The 18,425-nt window shown below is 35.0% G+C and overlaps 1 protein-coding gene across 1 annotated transcript in view; it reads right to left on the bottom strand.

The window, feature by feature from the left end:
• LOC138704569 (probable maltase) overlaps nt 1–18,425 on the bottom strand; it is a 39,759-nt gene that overhangs the window by 4,076 nt on the left and 17,258 nt on the right. The window contains exons 5-8 of the mRNA XM_069832611.1: nt 13,916–14,145; nt 13,294–13,492; nt 9,663–9,858; nt 6,527–6,725 (exon numbers count right to left, since the gene is read on the bottom strand). Coding sequence (XP_069688712.1) covers nt 6,527–6,725; nt 9,663–9,858; nt 13,294–13,492; nt 13,916–14,145 — 824 coding nt within the window. The remainder of the gene's footprint in view (nt 1–6,526; nt 6,726–9,662; nt 9,859–13,293; nt 13,493–13,915; nt 14,146–18,425) is intronic.

Here is an 18,425-nt window from a genome sequence, read left to right as displayed (position 1 = left end):
TATAGGAGGGTAGGAACTGCCATTGTTTTATAGAATTTTAATTTTGTTTGTTTGTGGGCTTTATTTTTCAACGTTCTATTTATTGTGCCACAAATAGCTTGGAACTGATTAATTTTATATTCAATATCCTTATCATATCCATAGCTAATATCACATCCTAGATATTTATAGTGGGATACTTGTTCAATCATTTGGTCATCAATGATTATTTTTGCACGTAGAGGGTTTTTTCCACTAAAAGCCATCACCTTTGTTTTATTTATCGAGATTTTGAGATTATAATCTTTACATATTTCATTTAATTTATGGGCAGCCAGTTGCAATAAATCTTCGTCATAATGTAGTAAGACTAAATCGTCAGCGAAAATTAAGTTGTTAATACTTGTGTCATTATTCAATCTAAGGCCTTTGTGTGTTAACATTTTCCACTGTTTCATAATGTCGTCAATATGTATATTAAAAAGAGTGGGCGATAAACTGCACCCTTGTCTAACTCCTTGATTTATTAAAATTTCTTCTGACTTTTTTTCATCTGCTTTTATTACTATTTTGGTTTCTTCATATAAGCTTTGGATTGATTTTATTAGATGACGGATCTAATCAATATAACTGCATTCAAAAATATTTACTGTGTAGCACTCAACACATTCGCATTTATTCAGCAATTTAACATCATCTTTCACATATCTGAAGAAATCTGTAGAGGGAAGGTTGAAAATCGTGACAATGTGTAATTCAGCTTTAATGAGTTCAGCAGAACTTCAGTTTCGTAAACCTGTCCATGTATTATTCTTGAGTGATAATAATGTCTCAGTGAGGGCATAGAATCTCAGAATTCTAGTCACTTTTGATACACAGAGTAGAATTCTAGTCACTTTTGATACACAGAGTCCAATAAGTAACATTTACTTACTTACAAATGGCTTTTAAGGAACCCGAAGGTTCATTGCCGCCCTCACATAAGCCCGCCATCGGTCCCTATCCTGTGCAAGATCAATCCAGTCTCTATCATCATACCCCACCTGCCTCAAATCCATTTTAATATTATCCTCCCATCTACGTCTCGGCCTCCCTAAACGTCTTTTTCCCTCCGGTCTCCCAACTAACACTCTATATGCATTTCTGGATTCGCCCATATGTGCTACATGCCCTGCCCATCTCAAACGTCTGGATTTAATGTCCCTAATTATGTCAGGTGAAGAATACAATGCGTGCAGTTCTGTGTTGTGTAACTTTCTCCATTCTCCTGTAACTTCATCCCGCTTAGCCCCAAATATTTTCCTAAGCACCTTATTCTCAAACACCCTTAACCTCTGTTCCTCTCTCAGAGTGAGAGTCCAAGTTTCACAACCATACAGAACAACCGGTAATATAACTGTTTTATAAATTCTAACTTTCAGATTTTTGGACAGCAGAGTGGATGATAAGAGCTTCTCAACCGAATAATAACACGCATTTCCCATATTTATTCTGCGTTTAATTTCCTCCCGAGTGTCATTTATATATGTTACTGTTGCTCCAAGATATTTGAATTTTTCCACCTCTTCGAAGGATAAACCTCCAATTTTTATATTTCCATTTCATACAATATTCTGGTCACGAGACATAATCACATACTTTGTCTTTTCGGGATTTACTTCCAAACCAATCGCTTTACTTGCTTCAAGTAAAATTTCCGTGTTTTCCCTAATCGTTTGTGTATTTTCTCCTAACATATTCACGTCATCCGCATAGACAAGAAGCTGATGTAACCCGTTCAATTCCAAACTAAAAGTAATAAATATTGTATATATACTCTTGACGACATATGCATGGAAATGATGAATGTGAACAGGTAAAAGGCTGCGAGAGACATGAAAAATTTAAGGAAAATTATAATAAATAAATTTTTTTTTTAGAATTTGTGAAATACAAGCGGAATATTCTTAAATGTATAAACTGGAAGGCTGAAAAAAAAAGTGTGTGAAATACAGGGAAACTCACAAAATATGGGGGACCTGGCAACATTATACAGAGCCAAATACACAATGCATGTTGCTGGACTTGTGCATTTACATGCATTACAAAACAGGATTCAAAGAGAGAAAGAAGGAGAAAGTAATTCAGTTAACATTTATTTTCTGCTTAAAATAAAAAAAGATTATGAAGTTAAAAACATCATGCACAGAAAAATAGGCCTACTTCACTACTTCAGAAAGCTGAAAAACTAGTGTATCCTCTTTTGTGCGAGATCGTGCGTATTTGCTTGTTTTCCCGCACAGAACCAATACGCGGTAAGTGTGAAATACCACATTCAGTATTCCCAACGTAACACACATACAATTTTCCTCTTCTAACCGCTTAAGCGCGACATTCATTTTACTGCTTTAGGCTTTTAACATATTATTTTTAGAGACGTTTAACATAGTAATAATTATAAATTGGAAACTTACCACTGCAATTTCACCTAAATTGCAATGTTAATTATTGTTTTTAAATATTTGCAAAAATTAAGTAAAGTCTACTACTCCACGAAACTTATTGCATTCCTGATACAAGTAACATTAAGGAAGCAGTGAAAAAATCAACGAGATTCCAGATGTCGATGTTATTACTGCAATATGTTATATAAATAATATTGTTAAAATATTAAAATGAAAAATAAATCATTACATAACCTTACCGTTTGTTTTAAGTTCGCATTTATAGACTGGGGGAAAAAAAAGACAGACGTATATCACGGCCTGCTGGAGTATAGTAAACAAAGAAAACGTTTTACAGCAACAATGTTGAAGAAAGATATTTTGGTGTTCCGAAGTTGGCGTCATTAAACAGAAACCAACATGGAGATTTCATTGCAACTAATTAGAAATTCGTCTTTCAGGTATGTAATAAACGATCTTCGCACAAAATAATGTACGATACACGAGCGGTATGTTTGTTTTCATGTTCTCGGAAATTAAAAAAGCTCAACTATGTTTCGCTTTTTCAATCTTTTCCTCGAACATGAAAAGTCAACATATTGCTCTTGTAACGTATATTACTATTGTCTGAATTATATATCTGAATTATTCAAACCACTTTCGAAGTAGACAAATCTTGAACCACCTCCATGTTTAAAGTAAAATGATTCTGTATTATCAACAAATTTATACTACCACCATGCTTAACGTGAAATGATCCTATATTATCAAATTTACCTTATGATTACAATAATGAAACGAGCATGCACAAGAGATTAACACATGTGTAGTGGCAAAATAACATAGAGTTACTGGGTTCGTGCAATTAAAATAATGATATTCCAATATGACACAGACATGAATTCTTGGATGTTGCACAACGAACATTTCAGGAAAATAAGTTGGAAATGAAGTATGTCAGTATTATATTTCAAAGGTTGAGCATTCTTCATGCGTATGAGGTAGATAAGCATGCATGTTCTTACCAAATCCTGCGCAGCATGAAAACAGACACACAGTGTGTTAACACAAAAGCAAAAGAAGTCACGAAACTTGACAACTAATATTATTAATTAATATCATATTCATAAGTAATATGTATTTCATAATATATCAAAGCAAACTACACGAAATTTTCCTCGCATTGTAGGATATAACAAAACTTCTGGAAGGATTTTTTCATATCTTAAAATAAGTATTTCGTAAAATGTATGTAGAGTGATATATATATATTTAATAAAGAACATTCAATACTACATAAAAAATACTATTGATCTGAAAATACTTTCGAAGATACACGAAAGAAAAAATAAAGAGCTCAAAACCTTACTAGAGTGTAATGTAATTAATCTACACCAACTTTCTCCATTTTGAATCTTGCGTACACCACTTTTAACACTTGAATATAATTAATTGATGAACTAGTGGACTTACTCGTGTTAAATATGTAATATTTGTCCAGCTTACAGCTGTTTCAGTGCTTCACGCACCATCAACAGAGCCCACTTGATGGACATGGAAATCCTACACACACAACCCAAGAACCAAAAACTCAACACACTAGAACAATACGAAATATACAAACACACTAAAACACACCCCGATCAAATCCTCAACACACAGATCAATTTCAATACACACACACTATTCGACTCCACACTTCAACACCTTCCAACAATAAAACACACCCTCCTAACAGGCAGAGAAGTTCGAGATGACGCCGCAATCTAGTAGGCTCTGATGATGGTGCGCGAAACACTGAAACAGCTATAAGCTGGACAAATATTACATATTTAACACGAGTAAGTCCACTAGTTCATCAATTAACCAACTTTCTTCTATGGTATGCGTATTACAGGGCAATTCTGCTTAGAAAATGAGTCTGGAAAAACATGAGAAGTACTGGTAATTCGTAGTTTTCAAGATGATTTGGAGATTAAATATATTTTTACAATAATACTAAGATTTTTATTAGTTTCTTAAAAATAAAAGGAAGTTAGCAACATAACATTATGATTAATCATTATGTTAGCGTAGCACATTTATTGTGGTGTTGTTGCAACATTCATACCAACTATATACCTGTAATATCAGTACTTCTGAAATGATACTGAAAACATTTTACTATCAATTCAAACCAATTATTATTCAATCCTTTTCTTTATAATATATAAAAACAAATAATGCAAAATACTATTGTAAAAAGACCAATCACAGTAATCAAGTCCTAACCTCAAAATTAAAGACACTGACGTTTCAATATTTTCTGACAAGACTATTCCAGCCATCTGTAAATAGTTTTCCAGTAACTCCTCCACCATCCACATCATACAGCAGAAAACAAATAAAAATCTACGATTTCAGTAGTAAAGTGATATTCTGCGAGTTTAGTTAAAAAAAAAAATCTTGTTTTGCACATAAGGTGTCATTCATTTTGTGATAATTTTCTTTCTAAACATCCTAAGAAATTACAGATCACGAACAATGGAATCAAAATATACTCCAGATATTTGCTGAAGATTCGAGTATATCTTAATACAACAAAACAGAGTCCTTACTTATCCCTTCGTCCCACACTTACGAAAGAGAATTATGGCAAATTTGTAGACAAATCTCCACAAAGACGAGGAACACTGTGTACTAGAGACAACTTTTATTATATAACAGTCCTGGAAGACTATATACCAAACACCACGTTATTATACAGGGCACATCAAAAGTCCGGTAAAACTTTCAATATTTTATTACATAAAAACTACTAATGATAGCACTTTCAAACAGACGTCAGTTTAAAGTCAAACTCCCAAAGTTCGTTTTACACCTTACATAGATTCAACGTGTGAACCACAAGTGACTCGGCAGATGTCCAAACGATAATCAAACTCTTCCCATACCCTTTTCAACATATCCTCTGTGACCGTTGTGGCAGCTTCTCGAATTCTGGTTTTTAGTTCCTCTAAATCACGTGGCAAAGGCGGTACAAACACACGGTCCTTTAGATCCCCCATAGAAAAAAAAGTCACATGCAGTCATATCGAGTGACCTTGGTGGCCATGTCATGAAACATCTGTCCCTTACTCCAGCATGTCCTATCCAACATTCACCTTTGCTGCCTGTTGTTGTAGCTGGCAAGAAAACTCGTAGCAGACGACGATGACTTATTTAGCCGCTTAATTTTCAGCAACGAAGCGACATTCCATATGAGTGGGAAAATTAACAAGCACAACTGTCGTGTTTGGGGTACACAGAAACCTCACAGAATCATTGAACATGATCGTGATTCACCAAAGGTGAATGTTTTCTGCGCGTTGTCACAACGAAAACTGTACGGACCTTTCTTCTTCATTGAGGCTACTGTGACTGGACATTCATATACGGACATGTTGGAGCAATGGTTGGTGCCTCAACTTAGACAAGATCTCGATGACGATTTCATCTTTCAGCAAGATGGGACTCCGCCACATTTCCACGATGCAGTTCGTGCTTACCTGAATACAGAGATGTCTGATTGTTGGATAGGATGTGCTTTTCATGACATGGCCACCAAGGTCACTCAATATGACTGCATGTGACTTTTTTTATGGGGATACCTAAAGGACCATGTGTTTGTACCGCCCTTGCCACGTGATTTAGAGGAACTAAAAACCAGAATTCGAGAAGCTGCCGCCACGGTCACAGAGGATATGTTGAAAAGGGTATGGGAAGAGTGTGATTATCATTTGGACATTGCCGAGTCACTCGTGGTTCACACATTGAATCTCTGTAAGGTGTAAAACGAACTTTGAGAGTTTGACTTTAAACTGACGTGTGTTTGAAAGTGCTATCATTAGTAGTTTTTGTGTAATAAAATATTGAAAGTGTTACCGGACTTTTGATATGCCCTGTATTCACTTAAAATTTGTATTCCTGTCAAAATTCCGACACTGACGTATTATTGCAATAAAGTCTTAAAATACTGCATGTCTGACACAAAAAGAAAAAAAATATATATATTCACAAATTAAATGTAAACTTCTGAAGTCAAAAAAGGTTACCATAAACTTCAAAATGTACAATGTGTATTTAACTATTTAAAAGTAACATACCTTGTGATGGCAAACACAGTGCCATTACTGATCTCTGCATATTCTCTATCACCATACATGATGGACGGGGAATTGCGAGCGGTCACCAATTCCTTGTACACTGACAGACTGCTACCAGATGTTTCAGACTCTGCTTCCACATTTGCATACTCATAGTTGCTACTAGTTGGATATGCTGGAGATTCAGACTCTGAGAAACCTGTAGAAGGAACATTCCTTTTGCTGACTGGCTGTCCTCAATACTAATATACCTGCTACAACCATCATTATTTTTTGCAAGAGACTCTGGTTTGTTAATGAATTACAGAAAAATTACAAGAACCTTATCTCATACGAAGAAACCAAAGAAACTTCAATTTCAGTTAAAATTGGTCACAAGTAATCAATCTAAAAAGATATCTTTACTAGTGTCAGAGAGGAATGTGCACTTTCATCTCTTCTATTCAACATAATATACTGTATGTGAAAGCAATTATAGGAGAATTGTGGCATATAGTCCGACCATCGGATCTGTGCCTCCGTAAGATATGCGAACTGAACCTTAATTCCTTTTCAGCCTCGGCAATTCATTTCTCTCCCTGTATTCCTATTTCTCTCTTTTCTATCCCTCTCTCTTTCTCTCCCCCACTACTCACAATTTTTAGTCTTCTTGCGGGACAGTTTATTTGCACTTGCAGTCCAGTGTTGTCAACTCAACATGAATACTGTAGCACGGAGTGGCGAAAGAAATATTATTAAGCAAGTAATAGCATTTTGCATAAGTCAATCAGTATCATTAGACGTACTAAAATTAAATTATAAATAAGTAATAATTAACCTTACATTATTATAAGCAATATTCAAGAGACATGACACTGTTTGACGGAAGTTTGGCAACATTCCTATTCGGCAAGTTTCGTGGCCTGCTGTTTGACGTAATGGGAGACAAACGGGTGGAATGGGGTGAGTAGAGGCGTTAACTTTTCCAAGAACGACGACAGCGCTGAAGGGGAATAGATTCGATGGTCCGACAATACAAGACATGGCCAAATACCTATTAATCGAAATTTACCTATAGATACCTTAATTTTCGTAGGCAACTGGGCCATATTAGCTAGCTATTGAATATCAATACAAAATCTGAAATGAGTAGCAGAAAAATATTCTATGAAAATAACTGAAAAATCCAGAATAATAGCCTTCTGTGCTAAGGAACCTGTACCAAACAAAATTTGTATATAAACCAAATTTAGAAAGAGAAAATCAATTTAACCTTCAACAACAGGCATGTATAATGTGAGCCATTAACACAGACTTGTTTATTTTATTTTATTGGGTTATTTTACGACGCTGTATCAACATCTAGGTTATTTAGCGTCTGAATGATATGAAGGTGATAATGCCGGTGAAATGAGTCCGGGGTCCAGCACCGAAAGTCACCCAGCATTTGCTCGTACACAGACGTGTTAATTACATTTCAAGGTGAGGGCACTTCAACAATAAAGTAATATGTTTACTACACACACTGGACACATCCCTTTCTCAATTAAAATGTTTATGAAAAAAATTAACTTCAGTGCAACTTAAGGTATTTACACAGTAGTTACATGAACACAGAATAGCAGACTGTGCCCAATCAAAATTAAGACGAAACTTCAATTTTTGGTATATGTAAAGACACACCCCATTTTGAGGCAATTTTTTGGGAGGGAATAGTACATCTCATAGGCTGAGAAAACACGGTATATTTACCACGAGATTCATTTGCGTACATAAATATATGCGCATTTCAAAATGAAAACTGAACTTTATACTATTAAATAAAGAGTAAATAAAAATTGATAATTTTTTTTATCAGGTGGGAGGAGAAATTCCGTCAAAGAACTGGGATACCCAATTTGAGAGTTGGGGTATTTAAGAAATAAAATAACCTAAAGGGCTATATCCAAAACACAAGCCATCTTATTTAGCAGAAGAAATAAATTCAATAGACCGGGTATAAATCACACGAAGTTAGCTATAAATGGATCACAAATCGAGTGGAAAACTTCAGTTAAATATCTCGGAGTAACACTAGACAGACGGCTCACTTTTTCTGAACATATACTACAAAAACTCAGACTTGCCAATGCTAGAATGGTGGAGCTTTATCCAATATTAAATAAAATCAGACATCTAAACATACACACAGCTCTAACTTTGTATAAAACATTAATTAGGTCAGTAATCTATATGCTTGTCCTGCTTGGGGACATGCACCTATTACAGTCCGTAAAAAATTACAAGTTTTCCAAAACAAAATTTTAAGATTCATCACAGGACTTCCTAGAGTAACTCCTGTTAGATTGATTCATGAAGAACTAGAAATTTCGACAATTCAAGAACATATTTCAAATCAAGCCTTCTGCACGTACACCAAGTCGTACAGCAGCACAAACCCACTAATTTCTTCACTAGGAACTTACAATCCTGCATTAGATAAACATAAAAGACCTAAGAGTGTACTCCACCCTCTAGCTTGGAATGACAACGTACAAGACGAATACCAACTTGAACTCTGAACAACCATTTGACTCCTCAGACATACATGTCAATTAATGCACTAATAATGTTATTTCTCTGTTCCAGGGTCATCATGTTATTGGCTGCATAGATGCTTTGAATTCTTTGTAACTAATTAATATGTATTTTAATGTTTGAGTACTTCAAATGATGATTAAATGACAACCTCCCACCACAACATATTCATGACCCCATTTTAGCCAATTGGCTGTCGTCAGCACGACACCTCATCCTGCTCAAGGCTTTTCCGTGGTTTCCCTTGAGTAATAAGACAAATGTCGGGATGAACCCTAAAAGAAACGGGCCAAGGACCACTTCCCTTCCCCCACTCTTTCTCTTCTACTATCACAAAGAACATGCTAATTTCTTAGATAATAAACCTGTATTATTATAATAGGGGAAAATAATTATACTGTAAGTTCACAGGGCTAACGGCTTCGAAGCTGGGTACCTGGTTCTAATGAAGTGCACTGGAAGCAATTTAAAACATGGGGGCATGAGATAGTTACTCTGCCTGCCATAAAAATTCACTTCAATTAATCCCCAAGGTAAAAAAAAAAAAAAAAGGGCTGTTCACTAAGAACACTTACTGTACCTGCATTTGTTGCATTACTCCATGACATGACACATCTTGCTGGGTTCTTCACTTTACTTGACGCATCTTCCATTCCAATCTCCTCACCATAAAGAGTTATAGGTGTACCAGGCAAAAGCATGGCCACCATATTCAACCCATCCACATAGTCAGCAGATAAACGGGAAGGAACTCTAGATGAAACAGACGAGCTCAGCTGAAAATAAACAAACAAAAGTTTTATATTAATTGTTGTTGAAATAAAATTAATGGCTCCGAAAATTGAAGAAACACAAGTTTTTAAAAATTTAATATAATCAATATGATTACCATTCAATTACCTCTTATTCTTAGTAAGCACAACTACATTCTGTTATGTATATGCTACTTCAGGATTCAGTAACATTTTGACGAGGAAATTTAACTCTGTTATAGTGGAATTATTCAAAGCAAGAAATAACCATAACAACGTTGTAACAATATAGTAACTACAATGCTTCTAAATTATTAAATATAATAATTGGTTTGTATGCTATAATGTAACTCATGGAGATATAAATTTAGAAGCAAGCTGTGAAAGAATATATCACCACAGTCTAGTATATACAGTCGCGAAGCTCAATACGTAGTAAATATGCAAACATTAGATAGTTGCTCACCACTAGGATCGCTAATATTGCCTCATTATAGGCAATGCAAAATAGTACCGTCACAGTCTATTGTTTCATGCACCCTCAAAACTCAAGCTTCGTGACTGTATATAGTAGACTGTGATATCACCACAATCTAGTACATACAGCCACGAAGCTTGAGTTTATGAGGGTACCAGGAACAATAGACTGTGCAGTACTATTTCGCACTGTCTGTAATGAGGTGATAGTAGCGATTCTAGTGGTTAGCAACTATTTATGGATGCATATTTACTTCGTATTGAGCTTCGTGACTGTATATACTAGACTGTGGTTTCACTGAATCATTTACGGACATTTCTAGGTGCGAGATGAAGTTATATAACAATAGAAATTTACAGATAAATGAAACACAAGTCTTTGAAAAACTAAAAATTATCTGGATTAAAAAGGTACTAATTCTGTAATAGAAAAAGTAAGAAAATGCAAATAATTCTGGTCACTAAACTGTAAAGATGCCGAGTTTTCACTTCGAAACTTACTTCTGACATTTCGGAAATATTTATATCTCCAATTCATAGGATTGTACTCAACGAAGAAACATCTATTATGGGTTTAGAAGATACAATCCTAAGAATTGACCAAGTTAAGAAAAAATTCTCTCATAATAACGAAACCAGACATTATCTTTACAGAGAAAATATGTGACTAGTTGCAGGAAATGGGACCTGAAGTCGGATTTTTCATTTTTTTTTTTTTGTTTTGTTTTTTGTGGTTTCAAAAAGAGGATGAGATAATGAACATTTAAAAGAAAACTCATGGTTCTAGGTGCTATAGTTTTTAATATATTAACTTACTTATTGAATGTTGATAATACATTATGTAGGCCTACTTTTCGAGATAAATGCAATTAAAGTTTTCATTTGTTTTCTTGGCAACTGTAAGAAAGATTTAGGTATTTAAGAAGCACTGTGTAAAACTACGTTCTAGTTTAATATGTAAAAAAAGGCCTACAGGTAGCATGAGATGTCAAAACATAGAAATGCAGTTTTTACACCGCAAATTCGTTATTTTGTTCTCCTGTAAAATTTCCTTTCTAGACTTTAGGTCCCTTTTCGCACAACGGGTCACATACGCAATTCATTACCTACACTAAAAAAAAAAACTGCTGAGAGATCACTTAACAGGACCAGAATATTAAAAAAAAACTATTAAAATGTGGAATTTTGAGTTTTTAAAGAGTCACATTTAGCATATGATTCTGAACTGACTGATGTAAACTGTATATACTTTGACACGGAAATTGGTTGCTGTTCAGAGACTGTCCAACCTCGAAATAGCTTCGGATCATCATGTGAGCTGTGTTCACATGCATGTGTGCATAGAGATTCAAAGCCAGATTTTGTAACAAGAGCTCTATCGCTCAGTCATAAAGGTTTCATAGAGAATATGTCATTTCGTGATATACAGATACGTTGATGCTACGACTTAATTTCACCCTTGGACCTTGGTGCTTAATATTTTCCCGTGTGAATATCTTGTTAACCCGAACAACACATAGACAAATTCCCAATACAGGACAGTGACCATTTTCCGTATAAAAGGGTGTATGTATTTCACTATTTTAAAAATCCTTTTTTGATTCTGAATGGAACTTGCATAATAAACTGTAATGTAATTATTTCTGGAAAACACTTTTTCTTATTTTTATACACTTTTCTTTTTACTATAGGTAAATTTTTGTAAAAGTATTGTGCCTGTTGGTTTCAAATTTTCCAAAATGATAAATTAGCACATTAGAAAAAAAAATTACATTATGAAAGCTCACACAATGAATACGTGTCATCAGATGTTAGAATAAAACAAAAGAGTTAATTTTGATTATTAAAGTAGGCTACCTATATAATACCCTAGATCATATATGTAACAGATATGTCGGGGTTATAGGCTTTGAGGTTAACAACTTTTGTCAGGTTTACTACGCTGCCATCTAGTTGTTACATAAGGAGTCACGTCATAATACCCATTTGAATTGCATTAGCGACTGTGCTGCCATCTCGTGTTCGTTTACAGCGGACGGGTGGCAATCCTGGCGGTTGTTCTCTTCAAAGTGCTGCCGATTTTAACGTAGTGAGAAGTTATCTGTTACATATATGATCTAGGATAATACTTAAACAGGTTTTATTTTCTGATTAAGAATATCACCACTGCAAGCTTTCACAAACATATATTTCATCATTTCATTGTTGAAGTTCTAAGTATCTTGATCAAATATTTTAAGAGACATCTGTACCAAATTTAAGTATATTGTAATTTAAATTTTCATATATTACCTAACATTCACTTTACTGTAAAGTTTGGAAAAACCTCGGAAAAAACCAAACCTGATAATCAACCCAAGCGGGGATCAAACCTGCACCAGAGCACAACTCCAGATTGGCATTCTTAGTGTTTTTTATTTTAGTAGATTATTTTACGACGCTTTATCAACATGTAAGGTTATTTAGCGTCTGAATGAGATGAAGGTGATAATGCCAGTGAAATGAGTCCGGGGTCCAACACCGAAAGATACCCAGCATTTGCTCATATTGGGTTGAGGGAAAAACCCGGAAAAAACCTCAACCAGGTAACTTGCCCCGACCGGGAATCGAACCCGGGCCACCTGGTTTAGCGGCCAGACGCACTGACCGTTACTTCACAGGTGTGGACTTCTTAACAGGGGCGTATTTTGCGGGCTACCGGCGGTAGCCCAAGGAAATTACAAAAGAAAAAGTTTATAATATAACATAATGTAATAATTTTGTATTATTAGTTTTACCATAGTAATTAAAATTAAAGTAATTGTTAGATATATTTTGTGTAATAATAGGGTCAGCGGTAGCCCAAACCCTTTAATCAGTATACGCCACTGCTTCTTAATGTTGTATATGTATGAATGGATATGTTGTGGAAATCAAATTTTGATAATCTTCAGTTGGAGAAGGAACACACTTATCTCTGTTGCATTAATCTAATTTCTTTACCTGCCACGTTGGTCTAACACCTCCAGGAAGCTTTTCAAAGTACTTGAAAACTGTTCTATTAAGTTCTGATGCAGTAAAGCCATTTTTCAAGTGGGAGAATAATATACTCGTCTGGAGCATGTCAACAGCTACCCGAGAACTGTTACTAGTCTTGTCAACAATGGAGTCTATGGACAAGTTTCCTGCAATGGAGAACATCCTGGAAGACAGAGAAACAATTCTAAATAAGATCCATGCTTTACAATATCAAAGGCACACTCCCTGAACATAGTATCAATAATTCAATTATCAAATAATCAAGTTCATATAGTTATTTCACTAACGCACAGAAATTAAATCAATATGTATGTCAGCAGTATTACTGAACGAAAAATTAAACAGCAAATTCAGAACTATTTCTATTAGCTTGTTTGTAATGTATCAGCAGTGTTCCTCTATAATGTGACAGAGAATGAACTTAGAATTTTATTACTCTCAGTTAGGATTTAACTTAAATGTTTTGAGTTCAGAAGCAAACATAGTAACCAGCATGTCCCAATTCCAGTACATGTCAAATAATCTTGTATTCATAGAAATTTATTTTGGAAGTAAGTAAAAGAAAGAAAAACTAAATGTAACTCACTTAGATCCATCTGTGTAATTCTGAAAGATGCTCTTCCACTCCAACAGAACATCCACGATTCCAGGATAGTTCAATGTCTTTGTATGAAGATAGAATTCATATTCATCATGAATTGGTCCAGGTTGACGATTGATTGACTCGTCCTGCTTCTTAGGATCTTCAAGAAGATACTCAACTTTCTCCAATTGCAGTCCAGATACACCACGATCCAACCAGAACTTGAATATGTCCTATAACAAGCAACGAATACAAAAATCTTAGCAGATTATGTGCACAGTTCTGAAAACGATTAACACCATCATGCTGGAATACATCACTGAGTATATAAACCTGGGACAAATTGACGACCATTTTTGCAAAACTTGCTAACCGAAAAAACTAAATTTTACGGGAGAGACAAAACACTGTAGTAAGCAAGTTTTGCTGTATGTCTCACTTATAGCAGAAAGCAAGTTTTGAAAAAACGATCACACTTTGACACGCTACAATGAAGAGAAATAACCCAATTTCACTAAGACGCTTTGAACATCATGTAGAGGCCTGCCTTATGTTAATAAATCCATCAAAATCTCAATTATGCAAATTTTGCAGTTAGCAGGTTTTGCAAATTGTCTCACTCTCTTGTATGAGAAAGAGATATGAAAAAGAATATGTTTGACATGGAAAAAATTTTGAAATCCTAGTAATGTTGAATGGATGCCAAGTTTTGTCCCTGACAGAGCTATAGAAAAACCTACTTTGTGTGTGCGAGATAAAAATGGAAAGGAAAGTCCTACAGCTGAGACTGCAAGACGTGATAAGAAACACAGACATCCAAACAGAGTAGACGGACATGTGAGTAGGATGGACTGCAGCAGGTAGACCTATGCCTCGACCATGCGAAAAGAAGCAGAAGACGTCCAAGAAGAAGATGGTTGGACACTTTCCAGAGAGAGACTGGAGTGCAGTGAAGGAGAACAGTGACGGACAGGCAGGCATGGAAAAGACTGGAACAAATTACTAACACTATGTAAACTGTGTATAGTTTATACTGGGTATACTGGGCGTTCATTTCAAAGTGTGTCATGACGTCACTGTTGTTGGGTCACCGATTTGAAGTGAGTTTCAGCTTAAATGTTAGAGAAGTTGCCTATTATTTAAGGCGTTCTTCAATCTGAACTTGAGAACGTGTACGGTATAACTTGAACGTCGTAGCAACAGATGGCGGTCTGTACGGTCTGTGTGCTACCATAACCTCTTTCGAACTGTGTTTTGAGCCGGCAAGTCGTACGCAGGGTATTTATTATCATCGGTTGCGTACGGTAACATTCCACAACACAAATCAAATGCTCCGTGTCCATGTTGACCGTCGAAGTTAATGTAAACAAATACGTAAGTAATCGTCTTAACCCTCTCCCCATATCCCGACAGTACGTATTTCCAAACAGTTCACATTCCTGCCACTACTGGCATTACCGTACGTATCGGCACGTACTCTTCAGAATGAACGCCGTACTTGCTAGCCAACTTCTCTGCCTCTTAGATTATACACCTGAGCTGCGGAAGTGTAGGAAGATTGAATTCTCTAGGCTCATCAGCTAGCCACATGAAGGCATACAGCGAGCCAAGACACATTTTGAACTGAACACCCAGTAGTTCCTTGCATGTGTGTTGGTTTGGATGGTTTGTTTCCGTGTTTAGTTGATATAATTTATGTGTTTAATTGTATAGTTTCTGTGTGTTTAGTTGGTATAGTTTTTTTGTGTGTTTAGTTTGAATAGTTTGTGTGTTTAGACTGTGTACAATGTGTGTTCAGTTTGTACAGTTTTTGTGTGTTAAGACTGTATAATTGATGTGTTCAATTTCTATAGTTTTTTGTGAGTTTAGTTTTGATAGTTTGTGTGTGTGTTAAGACTGTATAATTGATGTGTTCAATTCTTCAATTTCTATAGTTTTTTGTGAGTTTAGTTTTGATAGTTTGTGTGTGTGTTAAGACTGTATAATTTATGTATTCAGTTTGTATAGTTTTTTTGTGATATTTAGTTCGTATAATTTATGTGATTAGTCTGTATACTTTTTCGTGTTAGTTTGTATAGTTTAATAATAATAATAATAATAATAATAATAATAATAATAATAATAATAATAATAATAATAATAATAATAATAATAATAATAATATCATCATCATCATCATCTTCCTAACAAGTATTAGGCCAAGTGGCCTGTTACGGTCTCAAGCTAGAATTTTCAGTCCATCTCTTCTTTGGACGGCCTAGAGATCTTTTGCCATTTGGATGGTAATGAAACAGTGTTTTTGGAATTCTGCATCGATTCATTCGTTCGAGATGACCCTTCCACTAAGTTTATATTTGCTGATGAACTGTATAATGGGTTCTATTTGAAGTTCTTGCATTATGTCCTCATTTTTTTATGATCCCAGCGAGTATATCCAGCTGTTGCTCTCATGACCCTCATCTCACTTGCTGTTATTCTACTGACATCTTTATTCTTCACAGTCCACACTTCACTACCATAGCTTAATACTGGCTGTGCTAAGGTTTTATACAAGCCTATTCTTGTGTGTCTTTGTACTAGTGAAGGTTTCATGATTTTATTAATGATCCCCATTGTTTTATTATATTTACATTAATAATAATAATTATTATTATTATTTATTTATTTAATCTGGCAGAGCTAAGGCCAGTAGGCCTTCTCTTCCACCCAGCCAGACTCTAATTCTAATTGAATACAATTGGTTACATAGTTATTACATTAATATCTAGACCACAAAACAACATGAAAGTAAATAATGAAAGTTGGATAAGTAATGTTAGTGTGACAATAATAAACATTGGTAAGAAATAGTGATGATAATAATAATAATAATAATAATAATAATAATAATAATAATAATAGTAATAATAATAATGAATAATTTAAATATTTATTCTGTGATATATATAACCATTAAACGTTGAGAAACCTGAAACAGCTATTATTGTTACCAAGAATTGTTAGAAAAATATTTTGTTAGCCTATTCTTAAATTGGTTTGATGTCTGACAGTCCCTGACATTACTCGGTAGGGAATTTCAAAGCCAAGGAACAGCCACAGTGAAAGAAGAATATGAGGATGTTCGGTGGGAGGGAATGGATAATATTGAGGAGTGTTGTGATCGTGTGTCTAGGTTATGATGGGTGGATAAATTTTGAAAACGAGATGCAAGATAGACAGGAGTGGAGAAATGCAATATGTGAAAGAGAAGGGAAAGACAGTGGATTTTCCTACGATCTTCTAGACGGAGCCAGGACAACATTTCGAGGGATGGTGTTACGTGATCAGCCCGGCGAATATTGCAGACGAAACGGACGGACATATTATGAACACGTTGCAGTCTCTGCGCTGAAGTAACGCTTAGGTCAGTAAGCAGAATATCACAGTAATCGAAGTAATCACGAGTGTTTGCACTTACATTTTTTTCATGGAAAAGGGTAGAAAATTCTTCAATCGCCTAAACAAGTGCAATAATGAGAATAATTTTTTGCAGGTTTCTGCAACTTGAATGTTCCAATTTAAACTTTTACCCATATAAATACCTAGATTCTTTACTGATTCACTGAATGGAATTTCGGTGCCGTATATTTTAATCGGGGACAAATTTGGTATGGTAATAGTGCTTAACAAACGTGAATGGCCCACAATGATTGACTGTGATTTTTCTGGATTTAGTTTATGTGGTTAGTTTGCAAGTGTATAGTGTAAGCTATCTTGGATTGGCTCCCCAAGTGTAGTAAACATTCAGCTCACCCTACACTGCTGTAGGAAGCTGTTGCCCTTATGGGATTCAGGTTTTTCATATTTCATTATAAAACAAAATGAAACCGCATACTACAGATCGTAAGCTTTACTTTTGAAGAATTACAATGAACTTTTGGTCCATGTATGGGAGCAGTCATTTCAGCTTGGCAACAAAAGGGGAGAGGTCAGATGTTGTTCATGTTCGCAACGACATACATGTATGTGCGAACAGTTTCCAGTTATAAAATTAAACAAGGGCAAAGGTCACATATATGCAATATATGTCCCTTGATGATAAGTCAAGACTTCCAACATCATGAAGTTCATTAACAAAGCAGAATAAAGAAATTAATTTAACAACTTCTCTTCATAAATGTTACATTCGTCTTATTTTGCAATTCTTATTAAATTTCTATATTCAATACACCAAAACTGTGCCACACATCTTCTCTCCTGCGTCTCTCATTTTCAAAATGAATTTAATAATTCCTTCCTTTCATGTGAGTTGTATACTCGTTGTGTTCAGTTTTCCTGGCTAAGTATTTGATTACTTTTGTTCATGGGATTTCCTGACGATCATGTTTATTACCATTTCGATTATTATTCTGTACTTTGGACAATTTTTTGAAAATTTGTTTCTTTAAGGTTCTTCAGCTGGTTTTAAAATAGATCACACAATGATCGTAGTTTTTTAAAAAAGTTAAATCTACACAAGACCTTGTACTAAATT

Source organism: Periplaneta americana, chromosome 8 (genome assembly GCF_040183065.1).
Source record: "Periplaneta americana isolate PAMFEO1 chromosome 8, P.americana_PAMFEO1_priV1, whole genome shotgun sequence".
Classification (NCBI taxonomy): Eukaryota; Metazoa; Arthropoda; class Insecta; order Blattodea; family Blattidae; genus Periplaneta; species Periplaneta americana.
The sequence above is the reverse complement of the archived record's forward strand: the minus strand, read 5'-3'. Positions and strand labels throughout refer to the sequence as shown.